Below are 21,942 nucleotides of genomic sequence, written 5' to 3'. Positions count from 1 at the left end.
ACATCATTCTACCCCCGCACAATCTACCATCCTATTACCATACAGCAATCGTCCTACCCCCCCACAATCTACCCTCCCATTACTGCACAACAATCATTCTACTCCCACAATCTACCCGGCATGCAAAACAGTTTTTCACTGTACCTCAGTTAATGTGACAATAATAAGCAGATTCACCTCATGAAAGCTTTCTGTGTTATGCAGCTTAAAGACATCCTTCAACGGTATGGCAACAGAACTGCCCACAAACCCCATGTGCAGTCTCACTAATACAGCAGTAACATAATGTCCTAACTCTCGTCAGCTCATGACAAAGATCTTCTCTGCAGCCTGTCAACTTCTGCTGTCACATTCAAAGAACTATGTACCTGTACCCCTGGGTCTCTGTTCTACAACACTCCCTGGGTCACTATGTACCTGTACCCCTGGGTCTCTGATCTACAACACTCCCTGGGTCACAATGTACCTGTACCCCTGGGTCTCTGTTCTACAACACTCCCTGGGTCACAATGTACCTGTACCCCTGGGTCTCTGTTCTACAACACCCTGGGCCACTATGTACCTGTACCCCTAGGTCTCTGTTCTACAACACACCCTGGGTCACAATGTACCTGTACCCATGGGTCTCTGTTCTACAACACTCCCTGGGTCACAATGTACCTGTACCCCTGGGTCTCTCTTTATTACAACAGACTCAGCGCCCTGTCCCTTATTTTTCAAGCCCTGCTGTGTCTTATTTCCCAAGCTGCAACAGTTCACACTGGTTTGAGTTAAATTCCATCAGCCATTCCTTTGTCCATTTTCCTGAACACAGTCGGTGCATTTTCCTGGACGTTGTCTGTATGTCTCCATTTCCCTGCCCACTCATGTATTGCTACTGTATCAATTTCCACCCCCTCCCCATGCCGTGCATTCCAGGCACCTTTCCTCATATATCTCATTCCATTGTTCCTCACTCATCTTAAACCAGTACCCTCTGATAGTCTGTATTTCCACTCTGGGAAAAAACCTATCCACCCTATCCATGTGCTGTCAGATTTACCAGGCCACCACTCAGCCTCTGACATCCCAAGTTTGTCTAACCTCTACTTACAGTTTTGCGAAAATATCCCAAGTTTGTCTAAACTCTCTTTACAGCTAATACCCTCTAAAGCAGGCAATATCCACGTGAATGTCTTCGGCACCCTCTCCAAACTCTCCACATTCTTCAGGTAACGTAGTGACCAGAAGAGCACAAGGTACTCTGCACCCTTGTGAAGTTTTACTCATCTGTAACATGACTTGCCAGTTTTTAAACTTAATGTCAATGAAGGCAAGTAGGCCATACACCTTCTTAGCTCCCCCTACCCCACCCCCATCCCCACATCCACTTGTGCTGCCACTTGCAAGTTGTTATGGACTTACACTCCAAGATCTCTCCGTATATCCGTGTCTGGGTCCTGCCAGTCACAGTAAACCTTCCTCTCAAAGTTCACCTCCCAATGTGCAACACCTAAACTCCTCCTGCCATTTCTCTGCCCACATTTCCAGATGGTCTATGTCTTCCTCAATTCATTGACAACCATCTTCACTATCCACAACTCCATGTTGTTTGAAACTTACTGATAGACCCATCTACATTCTCATTCAAGTCTTTATATATCAGATAAACATCAGAGGTCCCAGCACTGTTCCCTATGGAACATCACTGGCCAGGGACCTCTAGTCAGAATAAACTCCACCACTCCCCACCACTGGCCAGGGACCTCTAGTCAGATTAACAGCCACGCCCCACCAGTAGCCAGGGACCTCCAGTCAGAATAACCTCCCACCCTCACTAGTGGTCAGGAACTGCCAGTCAGAATTACACCCCTCTACAACTACTTTGTCTTCTTTTACCAAGCCAAATCTGAATCCATTGTTCATCAGAAGTCTCCAAGTAGGAAGTGCCATCGGGCCAAAGAATTACATGGCCCAGAATTGGCCCTTTGGTCCAACTCATGTCCAATTTGGTGTTTCTGAAGAATCTCTGGGAGTGGGTTCTCCACTGATGGACTCTCAAACATGCTCACTGACCATCCAACTGTGGCCAGACTGGTGCCTGCAGTTATGGGAGCTGCCAGTAGGTGTCACCGCTGAGGAAAACAAACAACCAAAACTGCTTGTGTAACTTTGGGCGTTGTCCTTTAATGAATGCAGCGTGTGACCAGCTGCACTGCTACAGTGTTCAAGGAGAAGGTTCTGGAAAGTTCCTCACACTGTATGGGTGCTCAGTTTGTTCCTTTCACTTCCTAGCTTTTCACCATATTATCAGTGACACCAACACAGGAGCCACAATTGTTGATTAAATACTGTAAATCATCTCCATCCTGAGCTAACACAAAAATGTGTAGTGTGAGGTACTCTATGCTAAATTGCATCCCCTGTCCACCTAAACCAGGCATCTCCTGCCCATCAAATCAGGCATCACCTGCCCATCCATCCAGTATCTCCTGCCCACCCAACGGCATCTTCCATTCACCCAAGCTGCATTTTCTGCCCACCCAGCAGATATTTCCTTATTACATGACCAGGTTGTTTCAGACAGAGCAAGGAAATCATGGAAAGGTTCCCAGGAAGACCTCAACAAGCAAACCTCCCACCAGAATGGATGAAAGATGTTCAGTACAGACCTAGTAGATCTAAGTGCCTCTGTCCATGCTGGGTCTCCGATGTGACTCCGTTAATCCAGGGGACAGAAGAGACCAGATACCCTAGGTGTGACATCATCTCTATCCAGTGCAGTAAAAGTCCTCCACACCACTGAGCCCACCAACAATGGCACAAGAAATCAGCATCCATCATTAAGGACCCCCACCATCCAGGCCATGTTTTCTTCTCTCTGTTACCATCAGGCAGGAGATACAGGAGTCTCAGGTTCAGGAACAGTTATTACCTCAACCTTCAGACTCCTGAACCAGCATGGATAACTTCACTCTCCTCAGCCCTGAACTGATTCCACAACCTGCAGACTCGCTTCCAAGGACTCTACATCTCTTGTTCTCAGTATTATATATTTACATATATAATTATTATTAGCAGTAGTATTCGTGCTTTTTTGTATTTTCACAGTTTGCCTTTTGCACATTGGTAGTTTGTCAGTCTTTGTGTGTAGTTTTCATTAATCCTATTGTATTTCTTTGTTCTACTGTGAATGCCCACAAGAAGATGAATCTCAGGGTAGTAAATGGTGATGCAGGTGCAGTTTGATAACAAATTTCCCTTGCACAGTTGTATACACTGAGAAGCAGAGATGAAGCTGGGCTGCTGCTGAAGGCAGCCTGAGTGGAATTGATTTCATCTAAAGCATCTTCTTGATGCTGAGAAAGTTGCTTTAAAAAGCAATATTGCTGCACAAGGCCGCACACTGACACATGCACAACTTTGAAATGGTATGTATTGTTCGATCACATCACGACTGAACTCTCATGACAAGAAGGTATGAGTCATCATGAGCAGGAAGCAAACTGTGTGAAGTGCAAAATTAATGAGTAACTGGTCCTCTCCAAGGGCAGGCTGCAATGTGTTCTGGCCCATATCTAAATAAATCACTTCTCAGTGGTTATGGTGGTGAGGGTGAACAATATTTGAATGATGGGGGTAGTTCAAGCACCAGCACAGAACAGCAGAGCAAGTAGGACTGACATGTAGTTTCTGTTCAATGTGAAAATCGGCAGCATAAAATATCACCTGAACCTATCAGTCACTGTTTGCCCTTACGCCCTCTCACAAAACAATCCAAAAGCTATAGGTACATCAACTAAATCATTACATTGCCCACAGACCTAACAGCAAGCATTCAGGTGTGTGTAAACCAATATGTCTGCATCTTTCAACATACAGTGAGGAATCTGGGTGGTGGGGTGGAAATACGTCTCTACCAAAGGAGGTGTGAGGTGCTCCTTCCCTCTGCTAGTCTGCAGGTCACCCCTGGACAAGGTGTTGCACCTGCTTAGCCCCCCCCCCCCCAATCAGGGTCACATAAGACCATGGGAGCAGGTGGTGGATGGTTATATGAGCAGCTGGTGCACATCACAAGTCCTGGTTAGGTGACCACAGACAATCTCTAAAGAGTATTGATAATGGCTGGGGTCAGCCATCTTGTAAAGACACTGCCCAGGAGAAGGCAATGGCAAGCCACTTCTGTAGAACAATTTGCCAAAAACAATCATGGTCATGGAAAGACCATAGTGGCCCACATCATACGACATGGCACATAACGAACGAGTGAGAAACCTGGCAAATTCCTAATTGTTCTCAGCCGTCATTTTCTCTCCTGATTGGATGGGCATCTGTGTGGTCACATCTGCCCAACATCAGTCTGATTCATTCATACCACAGTTTAGCTGACAATGAATGAATAACATTTTAGATACTTAATAGAGGTTTTTTTTTGGTGACTATATTTTATAGATATCTTATAGTGCTTGCATTCTTAAATGTGCTATATGTGCCTCCCTGCTCCCACTGCTATATGTAACAGTTTGTGACTGTTGTTACTGTGTTTTGTACTTTGACCCCATTGTAACACTGTTTTGTTTGGCTGTAATCATGGGTATTCATGTATGGTTGAATGACAATTAAACTTGAACTATTTGTGTGATGAAGGGTTTCGGCCTGAAACGTCGTTATTACCTCCTCCCATAGATGCTGTCTGGCCTGCTGAGTTCTGCCAGCATTTCATGTTTTTTTATTTGTGTGTGTGATTTGTTTGTGTGTAATTTTTTATTAAGTCTATTGTATTTCTCCGTTCTACTGTGAATGCCTGCAAAAAATGAATCCCAGATTGCATATGGTGACATAGATGTACTTTAATAAACTCACTTTGAACTTTGATATTTAAAATAATATTCCAAAGTTTGAATCAGATCCTTCCCGCAGGAAGCTAGAGTCATATTCATAGAAAAGTACTGTACAGAAACTTGCCTTTCAGCCCATCTAGTCTGTGCTGAACCATTTAAACTGCCTACTCCCATTGACCTTCACAAGGACCATAGCCCTCCATACCCCTACCATCCATGTACCTATCCAAACTTCTCTTAAACGTTGAAATCAAGCTCCCATGCACAACTTGTGCTGGCAGCTCATTCCACACTCTCACCATCACCTGAGTGAAGAAATTCCCCTCATGTGTCCCTTAAACATTTCACCTTTCACCCTTAATCAATGGCCTCTAGTTGTAGTCCCATCCAATTTCAGTGGTAAAAGCCTACCTGCATTTACTCTACCTATACCCCTCATAATTTTGTATACCTCTATCAAATCTCCTCTCAATCTTCTATGTCCCAAGGAATAAAGTCCTAACCTATTCAATCTTTCCTTATAACTCAGGTCCTCCAGACCCGGCAACATTCTTGTAAATTTTCTCTGTACTCTTTCAACTTTATTTACCACTTTCCTGTAGGTAGGTGACCAAAATTTAGGCCTCACTGATGTCTTATACAACTTCAACAGAACATTCCATCTCCTGTACTCGGTATTTTGATTTATGAAGACTAATGTGCCAAAAGCTTTCCTTGTGAACCCATTAACCTGTGACACCCTTTCAATTAATGATGGACCTATATTCCCAGACCCCCTTTGTCCTTTTGCACTCCTCAGGGCCCTACTGTTCACTGTGTAAGACTAGTCTTACCAAAGTGCAACACCTCAAATGTGTCTGCATTAAGTTTCAACTGCCATTTTTTAAACCATTTTTCCAGCTGGGCCAGACCCCACTGGAAGCCAGGATAATCTTCCTCACTGCCCACTACACTCCCAGTCTTGGTGTTATCCATAAAATTTGCTGATCCAGTTAACCACGTTATCCTAATCATTGATGTAGATGGGTTTTCACACACAAACACTATCTCTGGTCTTACAGTCCTGATCAATGTGGACTTCAGGAAGGGCTTTGTTACAGTTCTACATGGTAGGCTGCTATGTAAAGTTTGATCGCATGACATCCCGAAAGAACTGGCTATGAATAGCAGAGATTCTGGAAATATAGAGCAACACATACATGCAAAATGCTGGAGCAGCTCAGAAGCCAGATAGCGTCCATGGAGGGGGATAGACAGTCAAATTTTCAGGCTGAGACCCTTCCTCAAGACTGGAAAGGAAGATTGTGATAAAGATGCAATGAAAATTCACCAGATTGATTCTTGGAATAGAAGGTCATCTCATAGGAGTAATGAAGCAGACTATGACTAGACTTCAGTTCGAACACAGATACTCTCATTGTGATTATGACAATTCCTTTGGTTCTTTACAGGGTCAGTGATTCACTACTGATGTGCGTAAAACCAGGCTCACAAGAGGTCAGCTGTTCAGGAGTGATTTAGGAATTATTTTTTCACCCAAGCAGCAGCCAATCAGATCATGGCCCTCAATTCAAGAAAAGGAATAAAACACTAACAAAGAAGCAAATGCATTGGCCCAGCCAAGCCAGAACAGCTCAGCATCACATCCCAGCACAGGATTACAAAGATACGCCACATGTATAGAATAAATATTTATACAAAATTTACTCTTCAGCAGACAAGTAGGTCAGGTTCATCAGTTTACAATGCGGTAGGCTGTCTCGAACCAGTATCAAAATAAACAACAGTGTCATTGGAATAAGTGCAGATGTTTTACAGGATAGCTGGATTAGAGTTAATCCTCCCCTTCGGAATCAGGTACAGATGTTTCCCAGGAAAGCTGGATCAGAGTTAATCCTCCCCTTCGGAATCCGGTACAGATGTTCCCCAGGATAGCTGGATCAGAGTTAATCCTTCCAATCAGTTGCCATCACTGAGCTGCTGTCTACAAGGGCTCACCCTGAGGGATGAAAGCTTTGGCCAGTGTACCATGTGTAGTGGGAAAGATGGGATTACTTCCATCAAATGACAAAACCCAAGAGTTGAACTCCTGTTCGAATTCCTGACATTAGTAGCATTGTGTATCCCAGACCACAGCAAAGTGCACTTCCTAACATTCTTCACCACTGTGCTATGAAACAGGTCTTCTAGGATGTGGGTCCAAAGTTGAAGAACCCCAACCCATGGGTGACACTGTTTATCCATGGCATGGCTGCTTGTTCCTGGACAGCACTGTATCTCGAGGTAAAGAATGCCAGTGGAGGTATGAACTCTTGATGTTTAAAAGTGCAGTTCCCCAAGGTCTGTGAGTTTGGATATGATGACATTGAAGAAACCAATCCTTCCCTGTAACAAAACGACTGAGCTCTGTACACGGCAAAGATCTGCTGTAAATTACACCGGCAGATTTAATGCTTGGAAGATGGTTTCCAAATGGCAAGCTGACAGATCTTCCTTGATTTACACACACATTTTTTTGTTTGTAAAGAGCTCCTAAATCAAAGCTTCCTCCAGCCAACAAACAAGAGCAACAGAAGAACTCCTGCCTCACTCGCCACTTCAGGCTGAATTCCAATTCCATTGCCATAGTTACAACCCCAAAGCAATTCTCCAAGATTCACACAGGACAGTAATCTAGACTTGACCTGAAATCCAAACTCTTTAGTAAAGAGCTGAATCTACTTCAAAAGACCCAACACCTCCAGCTAACAAGCACATCCACAAACTCTTCATTAAAGAGCTGAACCTGCTTTGATAGATCTAACACCCCAGACAATCAACACCTCAACAAATTCTTTATGAAACAGCTGAACCTGCTTCAAAAGACCCAACACCCACAGTCAATGAGCACTTCAACAAACTCCTTGTGAAACAGCTGAACCTGCTTCAAAAGAACCAACACCCCCAGCCAACCATCACCTCAACAAATGCAGCAACCCCTGACAACGAAGACCCCTCATCACATGACTAGCAATACTTGAAACAGCAGACAAATAAGGCGGGTCTGTCATTGGTGAATTTCACAGAAACTTATTTTACCCTGATTAATTCAAATTTTGGAGAAGTATTTATGATGAAAAAGTCAATAAAAAAAGGTAAAGATGGAATACAAAAGTAAGCTAGCCAGTAATATTAAAGAGAATACCAAAAGCTTTTTCAGATACATAAAGTGTAAAAGAGAGGAGAGAGTGGATATCAGTCAGCTGGAAAGTGATGTTGGAGAGGTACAGGTGCCCCCCGCTTTTCAAACGTTCGCTTTACGTCAACTCGCTGTTATGAAAGACCTATATTAGTTACCTGTTTTCACTAACAGAAGGTGTTTTCACTGTTACGAAAAAAGGCAGCGCGCGCTGAGCAGCCAAGTTCCTCCCCAGGAACTGCATTCTAGCCAGCACTGCTTAAACACGTGCCTGTGAGCATCTGTGATTTTTTTGTGCATCCGTTAGCAAGATGAGTTCTAAGGCATCAGAAAAGCCTAAAAGAGTGCGTAAGGGTGTTACACTTAGCGTAAAACTAGACATAATTAAGCGGTTTGATCTTGGTGAACGAAGGGTTTGTGAAAGTTGACGAAGATGATGTTGAAGAGGTTTTGGCATCCCATGACCAAGAACTGACAGATGAAGAGCTGATGAAGAGGAAAGGATAACAATTGAAGCCAAACACAGTAGCAAATGGCCCAAAAGTGAAGTCATCCAGGAAATGAACGGGAGGCAATTGTGTGAGATTTTCACTGCAATTGACAACGCTGCAATGTTGCAGAAAAGTATGACTTTAATTTTGAAAGGGTACGTAGGTTTAGGGCATATTTCCAGGATGGTTTGAGTGCTTACAAAGAAGTGTATGATAGAAAGATGCGCGAGACTAAGCAGTCAAGCATAATGTCGTTTTTCAAGCCTTCCACATCAGCCACAGCAGACGATGAAACTCGACCTTCGACATTGAGGCAGGCAGACATAGAAGAAGGTGACCTGCCTGCCCTGATGGAAACAGACGACGATGAGATGATACCCCAGTCTCTCTACCTCCCACCCACCCCAACCTCCGATAACTCAGCCTAACACACCATCATCAGTGTGCTCACTCTCTTCTCGATTCTGGTAAGTGACCCTGAGAGTCATTTTCCTGTGGGCATGCTCAGTGAATCTATAGAATAGTAACCTAATAGGATCAATGGAAGATCAACCAGAGTGCAGAAGACAACAAACTGTGCAAATGCAGATATACATAATTAGCAATAAATAATGAGGACATTAGGTAATGAGATAAAGAGTCCTTAAAGTGAGATCGTTGGTGTGGGAACATCTCAATGGATGGGCAAGTGAGTGCAGTTATCCGCTTTTGATCAGGGGTTGAGGAGTAGTAACCGTTCTTGATCCTGGTGGTGCAAACCCTGGGGCTCCTGTACCTTCTACCTAATGACAGCAGCAAGAAGACTTGGATGGTGGAGGTCTCTGAAGAGGAATATTCCTTTCCTATGATTGAATTTCATGTACAGTGGTGCCTGAAAGTTTGTGAATCCTGTACAATTTTCTCTATTTCTGCATAAATATGACCTGAAATGTGATCAGATCTTTATGTAAGTCCTAAAACTAGATAAAAGGAACCCAATTAAATAGAAAATACAAAAAAAATTATACTTCTACAGGGTTCACAAACTTTCTAGCATCACTGTAAATGTGCTCAGTGGTTGGGAAGACTTTACCCATGATGTACTGGGCCGAATCCACCACCCATTGTAGGATTTTCACTCAAAGGCATTGTTTTTTCCATACCAGGTTCTGATGCAGCCAGGCAATACACTCTCCACGGCACACCTATTGAAGTTTGTCAAAGTTTCAGTTCTCCTGCCGAATCTCCACAGCCTCCTAAGGAAGTAGAGGCGCTGCCATGCTTTCTTCTCAATTGTACTTATGTGCTGGGTCCAGGATAGGTTCTCTGAAATAGTAACATCCAGGAATTTAAAGTTACTGATCCTCTCCACCTATGATCCTCTAATGAGGACTGGCTCTGGTTTCCCTCTCCTGAAGTCTACTGTCAGTTCCCATATCCTACATCCAGAAGGCATGTGGGTTGGTAAATTAATAGGCCGATGTAAGTTACCTGTAGTGTGTAGGTAGGTAGTAAAATCTAGGGGCAGTTGATGGGAATATGGGGCTTAGAGGTTACAGGGAAAAGTGAGTGGGATTTGGCATCTCTCAAACATCACAAATACCAAAGTATCTAACAAGTATCCAGTAAGCAGCACAAGGCAATGACGGTAGAGTTGTGGGGTCCTTACTTACACCGGATCAATACTGCTGTTCAGAAATAAGCAGATATTGCAATGATCAGGTCTGCATGGCCGAGAAGACTCCAGAGGCAACAAGCAATAAAGAGGTGGTTTCAGTGTGTGTCCTCCCCTAACAATCACCTTGGAAGTACAGTTAATTTGTGATGGTAAACATGTTTATTCTCAGTCCAAACCACCATTGATTGAAAACAGATCCCAGTGCCCACCCATCCCAAATGACCCAGTGTAGTCACTCCCTAACGTTCGAAGAACCAATATTGCAAAACGTATTTTTCATCTAAAAACCGAGATCAGTATGGACCAAATTGCAGACAGCACTGTGGTGGACTTTAGGAGATCTAGGCTTCATATGGAGCCAGTGATCATTAATGGAGAATGTGTGGAGCAGGTTAAGACCTACAAGTATCTGGGAGTACAGTTAGACGAGAAGCTAGACTGGACTGCCAACACAGATGCCTTGTGCAGGAAGGCACAGAGTCGACTGTACTTCCTTAGAAGGTTGGCGTCATTCAATGTCTGTAGTGAGATGCTGAAGATGTTCTATAGGTCAGTTGTGGAGAGCGCCCTCTTCTTTGTGGTGGCGTGTTGGGGAGGAAGCATTAAGAAGAGGGATGCCTCACGTCTTAATAAGCTGGTAAGGAAGGCGGGCTCTGTCGTGGGCAAAGTACTGGAGAGTTTAACATCGGTAGCTGAGCGAAGGGCGCTGAGTAGGCTACGGTCAATTATGGAAAACTCTGAACATCCTCTACATAGCACCATCCAGAGACAGAGAAGCAGTTTCAGCGACAGGTTACTATCGATGCAATGCTCCTCAGACAGGATGAAGAGGTCAATACTCCCCAATGCCATTAGGCTTTACAATTCAACCGCCAGGACTTAAGAACTTTTTAAAAGCTATTATTAATGCTTTTTGAGATAGTGATTTAGATGCATATCATATTTTTTACTGAGTTAAGTATTGTATGTAACTAGTTTTGCTACAACAAGTGTATGGGACATTGGAAAAAAAAGTTGAATTTCCCCATGGGGATGAATAAAGTATCTATCTATCTATCTATCTATCTAAAAAGGCATCAAATTTAGATCATCAACAGTTGGATTTTAGCTGAAAAGTTTAGGTGAGATGAACATGTTTAGACAGAGCTTTTCCAACATATTCGATCACACCCAGCTTCTCCTGAGTCATCTGACTTTTCAAATGCACTCAATCTATTTTCTCTGACTTCATTTGGACTCAATCTTTAATTCAAGTGTAAGCCAAAATAATAGCACAGAAACATTTCTGAAATCCTAAATTTAGATCTAACCACAACCACAATAGGCAAGCTCTGTAGAAATGGAAACTGTGAACCCTGATCAATATTCCCAGATTTTCAAAAGCAAAGGTTAAGACTTATGTTAATGATCAATCAGTGCAAACACAAGCCCACCTCAGCACTAGGAGAAGCCTGGCTGAGCACATTGATAACACAATGTAACTCAGCACATACAGACTACAATGTAACTCAACACATACAGGCTACAATGTAACTCAGCACATACAGACTACAATGTAACTCACCACACACAGGCTACAATGTAACTCAGCACATACAGACTACAATGTAATTCAGCGCACACAGACTACATACAATGTAACTCAGCACACTCCATACCAATTGATGCTTTTCTAACAGGGAAGTACCGAGGTCAGAAATGCTGGGAGACATGTTTACTGGGATAATCTACTTGCTGCTTCAGAAAGCAGCTTTGGCCCTTTGTTCTGTTAAGGAGATTGGCTCAGAAGCCTGCAGAGAAGAAGAATGAACCTTTGATCAGAACTTTCTAGTTTCTACCTGCTGTAAGGTTCCCAATTGTTCCAAAAGTTTGTTTCAATGTGATTAACGTGCTGTCAGAATGTAACTATGTCTGAAACAGAGAGTATCACAGAGATGGAAATCCATTGTTTAAAGCAACAACACCAGAAATCTTTATCTCACAAATGAGTGGAATATGAAGCAGATTTACTTACTTAGGAAGAGTGAAGGGTGAGGACAGCAATGATTAGCAATTTAAGACAAGCTGAAACACAACTGAGATTGACAACCCCCTTACAATATTCTGTGACACTAAAGGAGATTTGTTTTTCCAAAGGAGTTTTCCAGAAAAAAATCCTGCTTAATTTCCTTTAAATGAAGCCATTTGCCTCTTGCTCAGTATAAGGCCATTTCTGTTGAAACGGAGAATAAATATTTGAACAGAGACCCTAAGGTCTGAGATCTGTGCATCTAAATCAACTTATTCAACACCACTGAAAGCAGGTGCATCTTTTTAGAGAGGAACTCAGATTCATTTACCAACAATGTGAAGTTAAACTGGCACACTGCCCTTCTCCTGTGCAGGGAGTTTCTACCATTTTGTCAAGTCATTACAGAGTAACCATCACTGAAGGAAGATTAGGGGACAGAGATAATGTTCAGGGAAGTGTTCTATCTGCTCCTCAGGGCTCCTTCTTAAGCTTTTGGCTTCATTAGTTTTAGTGTTAATAATCGCTCCAGGATATACCACCAACTCCACTGAGCACAGCTCCAAGAAAGTATTAAACTTATAGCAAAAATCCTTGCATTAAATCAAAGCAGCTTTAGCAGATACTGCCTCTGAATTAAATGGGTAACTGTTCCATCCAATCTCTTCAAGAGCAAGAAGACAAAGTACTTTGCATCCAGCCTGGCACGTGCAAAGGGCACTGACCTCTAATGTTCTAGGCAACATGTTCAGTTTTATAACTCCAAAACATACAATTAATTTGAAGAAAAAGATAGGACCCATACAGCTGAGTCTCGGTTTGTTCTTCACTTTAATTGAGGTGTGCATGTATTATGCAGTAGCATCATGGCGCATGCAATTCACATAAATTTTCACATATAACCCGTAATTCATTATTTAAACAACAAAGAATTGCTTAATAAAACAACATATTTACAATATTACTCAAATATTACTGATATATTAAATACACAACATTACATCATCCCATTCACAGCAATATTAGAAAGATGAATAAAACTATTGATTAACAGATTGGTTCTTAAAAATGAAATGCAAAGAAATTGCTGAGTCAACTTGAGAGCAGATGACACCTGACAATCAGGACCAGGAGCAGGAGTTGGCCACCCATCCCCTTGAGTTTTCTTCACATCACAACCACTTTCCCACAAATTATCTCTTTTCTCTCAATTCTCCTCATGACCCTAAATCAATCAACTGCTGGCATGAGTAAGAATTCCAAAGGTTCATTATTTTTTTAAGTAAAGCAAAATTCCTCATCTCATTCCCAAATAACCTATCACCTGTTCTCAAACTGTCCACTGACTGCTGGTGTTCAGTCAGGAGGAGCATTCTCCCTGCATTTGGCTAGTCAAATCCTTTTAAGACTCGTTGAGATCTCTCATTTTTCACAACTTGAGAGAATGGAGTCCACATCTTCTCAACCTCCCTTCATGTAGCAAACCTGCCATTCCTGGATCAGTCTTGTGAATCTTCACGCACTCCCACCATGGTCTATTCTGAGGCAAGAGGTCCAAACCCGTCCACAGTTCTCCAAGTACAATCTCACTAAGACCCTCTCCAATAGGTACATCTCTTTATTTCAGTGATGAAACCATCTCATAATAAAACCCATTTGCTGTACCTATAAGTTAGCCCTCAGCGACCTGTGTATTCATGTCCACCTGATCATCAACACTACCCAATCTCTCACCACTTAACCAACTACTCCAGGTTTTTGATATCCGCACCAAAACAGGTAACACATTTTCCACCTGATACTCCCTGTTCCGTATTCTCACCCATTTACTGTCTGTGTCCCATGAAGCCTTTATAAATCCTCTTCCATCCTCACAGTCACACCTCTTCCAAAGTGTGAACAAAGTTGGAAAAAATTAAAATCACTTCCTTAGTCCCAATCCTTGTATACAACAGGGGCTTGAGTTATGGAAATCTGACTTGCAGCAATCTGACTTAAATCATTTTCCAAGATAGTAATAATAACTTATATTAATGACTGGATACAGTATACATTCCATGCTAATGACTGGATACAGTATATATATTCCATGTTAATGACTAGATACAGTATATATCCATGTTAATGACTGGATACAGTATATATATTCCATGTTAATGTCTGGATACAGTATATATCCATGTAATGACTGGATACAGTATATATATTCAATATTAATGATTGGATACAGTATACATTCTGTTATGTTTTGTAATTCCAAAACAAAATTAATTGAAAGGAAAACAAAGGAGTCCAAAATGCAAGTCTGACTTGGCTTTTACATTAAGCAAGCGTGCATGTATCACACAGTGGTGTAATGACATATGTCCTTTACTTACTTTTACATATTAACCTGCAGTGCATTATGCAAACAACAAAGAACGCTTAATCAAACGATATATCTACAATATTACTGAAATATTAAGTACACAACACTGCTCCTTACTGTGCTATAAACTCCAACTCAACAGAGAATGCATCTCAACTGTATACACAATAGACTGTATAATATAACCACTATAGATATCCACAGCATAGTAAATTGCAAATTATCCCATTCAGGCCTAAAGATTTAATTGCTGTGGAATTCTTACTCTTGTGGAATAGCATCTTTCCTGACTGGGGGTGGGGGGCAGGTGAGGCTTGTGGCTATGAAACAATCTCAGGTTCTGGGGCCTCCTCTGTAGAGGTTGTAGGAGTTGACTCTGGGACTGAAGGAAGTGGTTCTGACAGCTCTGGCCACCAACAATTAACTCTGCCCTCCTCTACAGATCAGTATGTCATCTCCAGATGACAACAGATGTAATGTCCATTGTGCAGGAGAGTGGTCCAGTTCTGTCTTTAATCTTTCCAAGTACCCACTTCTGATCACCTCTGTAGCCCCTCACCAGGACTGCTTCTCCAGGAGTGAAATATCAAACCTCCTTGTTTGAGGAGCCTTCAAATTGTCTCAGCTGTTTGTCTTGCATATTCCTTTTGAGATTGGGCTGAGGAAATACAAATGTGAATGTATGTGATATGCAAGGAGGAAAAAGCTTCTGATTCACTGTGTTCTGCTGTTGTTGCTTGTAGTATGTTCTTTAGACTCTGGACAAACCTTTCCACCAAGCCTATTGTAGCTGGGGGGTACGGTGTGGTGGAAATATGTCTTATTTCACATATTTTCAAGAATGGCTGAAACTGTTCCACAACAAACTGTGGTCCATTGTCACTGACTAAGTGTTCTGTAACATCAGTCCTTGAGAAGACACTTCTCAATACATCAACAGAGGCTGTAGTGGGGGCTATTGGAACACTTCTGATCACTTTGTAGCTGCATCCACTACTACCAAGAAATTTGTGCCCATGAATGGTCCAGCAAAATCTGCAATGCAGGCCATTCCCAGAATCTCTTGGCATCTTCTGGATGTGTTGGCAACCTGTACAGTGCATCTATCCCAGGCCTCAGGCAAGTCCACTTTGCTGAAATGTTTCCTCCAGAAGGGTTTGCAAAGGTATCTCTATCCTGCACAGAGAGTATTGATCTACTTTCAGTACACAGTTGATGGTGACCTCAAAATCATCACAGATCCTGTCAGACCGATTCTTCGTAGCTATTGGGACCACTGACACTACCCATGGGCTCCACTCAACCTTGGAAAGAATTCCTTCAGCCTCCATGCAATCTGGCACACTAGCTACTTTATTTCAGATGGCATAATGAACCAGACAAGTTTTGTAAAACTTGGGTGTGGCATTTTCATTTAACATTATTTTACCCTTGATATGTTTCAGATTTCCAATGTCATCTTTGAACACTGCTGTGGCATCATCCAGTACCTTCATTAATTCATTTTCAGTTGTCTCTATTGCGGGGGATGTGGCATTTCAAATGGTGGACGGATCTCCAATCAAGTTGTTGTTGTCACAGCCAATCACGTCCCCAGAAAGCTGGCCTTCCCATTTTTACCACATACAAGCCCAATGTGGCTTTTGGCTGTTGTATTTCACTGTTACAAATGTCATTCCCACAGGAGTTATCTTTTCTCCAGTAGAAGTTCTTAGTTGGATATCTGCATGTTTCAATTTGGCATCTTTGAAATGCCATTCAAACTCATTTTGTGGAAACAGCCAAGCCAGTGTCCAATTCCATTTTAATTAATTTGCCATTCACTTCTGGTGTAAGCCATATTGCTTGCCTATTGTTCATTTTCACATTTTAAATCTCAAGGCTGCGCAGTCCTGTGTAACTCTCATCTTTATTAGATTTTCCATCAACAGCATGCAGTTTAATGCTCTCTTTGAAACTACAACTTGACTTTTTTTTTCTCTTCCCCGTGCATCCATTCATTTTTGTCTGTCGAACATGCTCTTTGTATGTGTCCTACTCTGTTGCATTTTTCTGCAAGTTTCACCTTTAAAACTGCATTGGTCTAGTACATGTGAGCCCCTGCCACAACAGTAACATAGTTTCTGTTTAGACATTATAAATATGTTCATGCTCACATTCATTCCAGACTTCAACACAATTGTGTCTTTGTCTGCTGTTTCAATTGATACAGCTATGTCAACTGCTCTTTAAAACCCAAGTTGTGCTTTCTTGAGAGATTCCACAAACTAAATGATCTCTCAGTGCATCATTAAGCCCATCATTGAATCGACAATGCTCAGACAATCTCTTTAATTCAACCATGTATTCTGAAATGGACTTTAATTCTTTAATTCTGCTCATGAAACCTAAGGCATTCTGCAATCAATGCTGGTTCTAAATGTTCCTGCATTACTTTCACAATACAGTAAAGCTCATGTCAGCCAGTTTGGTTGGTGCAGTTAAACTTCGAAGCATACTGTATGCCTTAAACTCAGCAAAACTGGTACTCGCTTCTCATTGGCTATTTCATATGCTTCAAAATACTACTCAATTAGCTCAGTATACACAAGCCAGTTATCCATTGAGCAATCAAATGCATCAATCTTTCTGATGTAGCCAGCCACTTCTGCTCTTTTTTTATGATTATTATCACCCAGTACTCACAGTTAATGATCCCGTGAATTTGTCCATTTTCTACCTTTTGTTAACTCGAGCACATACTACGTTACTTTTTATTAACTCAACCATTTCTCGTTGTGTTTTTTTTTTAAATTGAATGTCTTGCTGCACTTCAACATGTTTGTTTCAAGTTCATTTAAAACTTCCTCATCACCAGTGTTATGTTTTGTAACTCCAAAACATAAAAATACAGTCGGCCCTCCTTATCCACGAGGGATTGATTCTGGGACACCCCGCGGATACCAAAATTCGCGGATGCTCAAGTCCCTTATTCAACCTGTCTCAATGCGGTGGATCTTAGGACCCAGCGAAACCCCAGACCTTATTTAACCTGTCTCAGTGTGGTGAACATTAGGACCCAGCGGCAGAGATCTGAATCCACAGTGTTTCTGTTCACGAAAATAATCACGATTGCAATTGAAAATAAAGTGGAAATAATAAAGTGATCGGAAAGAGGTGAAACGCTATCGGTCATTGGAAAAGCGTTAGGCTACAGTCAGTCAACGATCGGAACAATTTTAATGGATAAAGTGAGAAAGGCTGTGCCCCAATGAAAGCAACAATTATTGCTAAGCAATAATTGTAGCCTTATTGGGTTTTGGGTTTTTGATCCTCACATCAACCCAGCATGGTGGAGAGTGCACTCGATAGCGGTCTGTCGCTGGATCGAACTCGGGAAGAAGTTACCGAGCCCGGCACTGGAACATACGTTCTTACGTGTTTTATATGCATAGAAAGGTAAAATATATACTATATATTAAGACAAACGTTTGACTAACTGACGCTAAATAATACCGGATGTAACTGTTCCGACTTACTGAGTAAGAGAACTTCTGATTTTTTTCAATCCCGATCCACGATAACCCACGTACATCCTCCGTATACTTTAAATCATCTCTAGATTACTTATAATACCTAATACAATGTAAATGCTATGTAAAATAGTTGCTATGCTGCATTGTTTAGGGAATAATGACAAGGAAAAAAAAAGTCTGTACATGCTCAAAAAACAAGTGCTGGAAGAGCAATTCCAGGTTTTCACGATTCGCAGTTGGTTGAATTCACGCATGCAAAATTCGCGGATAAGGAGGGCCGACTGTAATTCAAAAGGAAACAAAGAAGTCCGAAATGTGAGTCTAACTTAAGTTTTCACTTTAACCAAGGTGCACATGTATCACGTGGTGATGTATGCCATTTACATACTTTTACATATTATCCACAATGCACCATGTAAACAAAGAATGCTTAATCATATGATATGTTTATAATATTACTCAATTAAATACACAATATATTCCATTTCAGTGACTGGATAAGGTATATACTCCATTTTAACAAATGGACAGAATACACATTCCATCAGTTTAATCATAGATTGTTACAGGATGAATTTTCAATGAACAGAGAACAGTCCAGCACAGGAACAGACCCTTCATCTCATAATGTTCTATCAAACTAATTAACCTAATTATACCTATTTAAATGATTTCCTTCTGCCTGCACATGGAATATATCCCTCCATTCTCTGCACATTCAGGTAACTGTCCAAAAGTCTCCTGAACACCTCGATCATATCTGCCTCTGCCACCACCCCTGGCAGCACATTCCAGGTACTCAAAACTCTTACTCTAATGCACTGGGCAAGATCTTCTCAGTTGAACCCACCCCTCTGAATTGAAAGGATTATTGGTGTATATAGTGCAGAATGATACAGATTGCTGTCATAAACATATATTTCTGACTTAGGAAGAAATTGGTTTATGGACAGCCCTCAAGAATGGGACTGCCTGTTTGATATTGCAGCATTTTCAAATGTTGAAATTTAAATTATGAACATAATGTATAATCTTGTGAATTCCCTGTTAAACTGCAGTTACCTGGACTTCAGCAGATCAGCAGCACTTTGAAGGAAAATTCAGCCACAAATCTCCTGGCCTTTCACCCTGCAGTGAAGCCAGCAACATCCATGTCCCCTGTACAAAAGCTCCTCAAGACCAAGGTAAATGGTTTCCACCAAAAATGGTTCTCATTAGAAACCACCTCCCCAACGGCTGGTAATTACAGTATTCCCAAAGTGCTACTTACTAACGCACTTGAGGACAGATTAGATGACACTAATGTGGATTTTCCGACCAACATCACAAATCCTGCTGGTGTAGAATTCTATCAGGCATTCTTGTTTGATAAATACCAGGACACTGTGACCTTGCATCGTACACAAACACCAGACCAGCCTGTATAATTATTTGGTTCCCTGCTCCCAGTCAGCAGTTGTCCCAACACCTGGAACTCAAGCTCCAGCAAAAAGGTTTACCAAGGAAGACAGATTTTTCAGCACATTAAATTTGAAACTCACTCAAAAAGAAATTAAGATTATCCTTCACAAGCAGGCTTCATTAGTATCATGTGGCCAACAACAGGACCTGGTAACACACACGTGCCTTGGTTTTACCAACAATACCCTCAATGAAGTGGATGATAATCAGGGGGGAAAAAAAGATGTAATTGTGTAAATGCCTCATCCCTGATCCTGTCTGTTCTAGCTTTTGTATGGGGCGTGTTATGATTTTCACGTACGCAAGCGCAGGCATGTTCTGCAATTCCAGTATCCTGCGTTAACACAATAGTTACCTTTCATCTCGGCCTAGCCAGGTTTACAAGACTCAGCTCCAGACTCCCTGGGGATATTCAAGCACCTTGCTAAACACAACAGCTTTCTGCTCAAACATAGTTTTCTGATTCAGTGAGCCGCTGAATAGAGACATTTTCATCAACGTACAGATCAGGAGCCCTCCCCAATAATAAACCCACCACTGAACTCAGAACAAAAGGCAGCACAGCCCTCCATGAGAGGAGAACACAGCACAGGGGAGAGTTCGGATGTAGCGCACTTCAAAACTAGACCAAACCTGTCCTACCACTTGGTTAAAAAAACAAATTCAGCTCATTTTCCTGCTAAAGTGAAGTAGTTCTACTTACAAAGTGGAACATTGGCAAAATCAAACACCTTGTGACCTAGTTACTAGTCTGTGCTCACAACAAAATCCAGAACTGGTTCAGAATACCAAAGAGAAAACCTGCAGATGCTGGATATCAAAGTAACACACACAAAATGCTGAAGGAACTCAGTAGGCCAGGCAGCATTTATGGAAAACATTAATCCTAATGAAGGGTCTCGGCCCAAAACATCGACTGTTTGCTCTTTTCCATAGATGCTGCCTGGCCTGCTGAGTTCCTCCAGTATTTTGTGTGTTGGTTCCAAATACAACAGCCCACAGGATGACAATTTAACAATTACAATCTCACTTTAAAGCTGCAAGAACCAAGGATATGTAATGTAAAACGCAATTCAGTGTACATCATATTACCTCTCAATAACTCCCAGCAAGCGTGTGTGCACACAGATACACAATGACCAGGTCTCACTGGAGCTTTTCAATCGGAAGCCACATTGTCTAATGTTAACAAATCAGAGTCTACCTTTTCTCTGCTTGTCTGGGCGACTGCGGCCAAAGTACCAAAGAGGTCGGGGCTTTGAACAATGGGCTACTTTCTTCTTATGGTGAGTATTGCCCATTCTGTGCCTGCTCGTCTCGAAAGCTCCACACACTCTCCTTCATTGCTGCACTGGGTGACAGCTGGCAGGGGGCCAGGTACCAGATCCAGCAGCAGCACACACAGACACTGCATCAGTCAAAGCTGCTGTAGCCAGTGGGATGTGGGGAGGGAGGGGTTAGGCACTACCTGCTCACAGCTCAGTTCCCATTCGTCCTGCTCAGATCTCAGCCTTTTTGTCACAGCCCTCCACTCCCACACAGCTCCCCCGGTTCATCCTCACTCTCTCCCTGTTCTCCCTCCCACACAGCTCCCCCAGTTCATTCTCACTCAGTCCCTGTTCTCTCTTCCTACAGCTCCCCCGTCTCTTCCTCACTCTGTCCCTGTTCTCTTTCCCACACAGCTCCCTGTCTCTTCCTCACTCTGTCCCTGTTCTTCCTCCCACACAACTCCCCCGTCTGTTCTACGAGTCTGTGGTGGCCAGTGCTATCATGTTTGCTGTTGTGTGCTGGGGCAACAGGGTGAGGGTAGCAGTCACCAACAGAATCAACAAACTCATTCGTAAGGCCAGTGATGTTGTGGGGGTGGAACTGGACTCTCTGACGGTGGTGTCTGAAAAGAGGATGCTGTCCAAGTTGCATGCCATCTCTCTTCCCGCACAGCTCCCCCATCTCTTCCTCACTCTCTTCCTGTTCTCCATCCCACACAGCACCCCCGTCTCTTCCTCACTCTCTCCCTGTTCTCCCCTCCCACACAGCTCCCCCCCCCATTTCTTCCTCACTCTCTCCCTGGTCTCCCTCCCACACAGCTCCCCCGTCTCTTCCTCACCCTCTCCCTGGTCTCCCTCCCACACAGCTCCCCCATTTCTTCCTCACTCTCTCCCTGGTCTCCCTCCCACACAGCTACCCCGTCTCTTCCTCACTCTCTCCCTGGTCTCCCTCCCACACAGCTCCCCCCCCCCATCTCTTCCTCACTCTCTCCCTGTTCTCCCCTCCCACACAGCTCCCCCATCTCTTCCTCACTCTCTCCCTGTTCTCCCCTCCCACACAGCTCCCCTGTCTCTTCCTCACTCAGTCTCTGGTTTCTCCAGTTGTTTCCTCACATCACCTGGCAGGATTTTCCTTTTTAAGTTCATAATTGTCACTGGTTTAATATGATATTTCCT

The 21,942-nt window shown here is 42.6% G+C and overlaps 1 protein-coding gene across 2 annotated transcripts in view; it reads right to left on the bottom strand.

Moving 5' to 3' along the window:
• Positions 1-21,942, bottom strand: part of LOC140715788 (uncharacterized) — a 118,853-nt gene that overhangs the window by 52,929 nt on the left and 43,982 nt on the right. The window contains exon 1 of one of the 2 annotated variants that reach the window (XM_073028177.1): positions 20,703-20,869. The exons of the other annotated variant lie outside the window; for it this stretch is intronic. Coding sequence (XP_072884278.1) covers positions 20,703-20,799 — 97 coding nt within the window. The 5' untranslated portion in view covers positions 20,800-20,869. Of the gene's footprint in view, positions 1-20,702; positions 20,870-21,942 lie in introns of those variants that run through there. 2 annotated transcript variants of the gene reach the window in all.

This window comes from Hemitrygon akajei, chromosome 24, assembly GCF_048418815.1.
Source record: "Hemitrygon akajei chromosome 24, sHemAka1.3, whole genome shotgun sequence".
Lineage (NCBI taxonomy): Eukaryota > Metazoa > Chordata > Chondrichthyes > Myliobatiformes > Dasyatidae > Hemitrygon > Hemitrygon akajei.
This window is presented reverse-complemented; position numbering and strand designations above follow the sequence as displayed.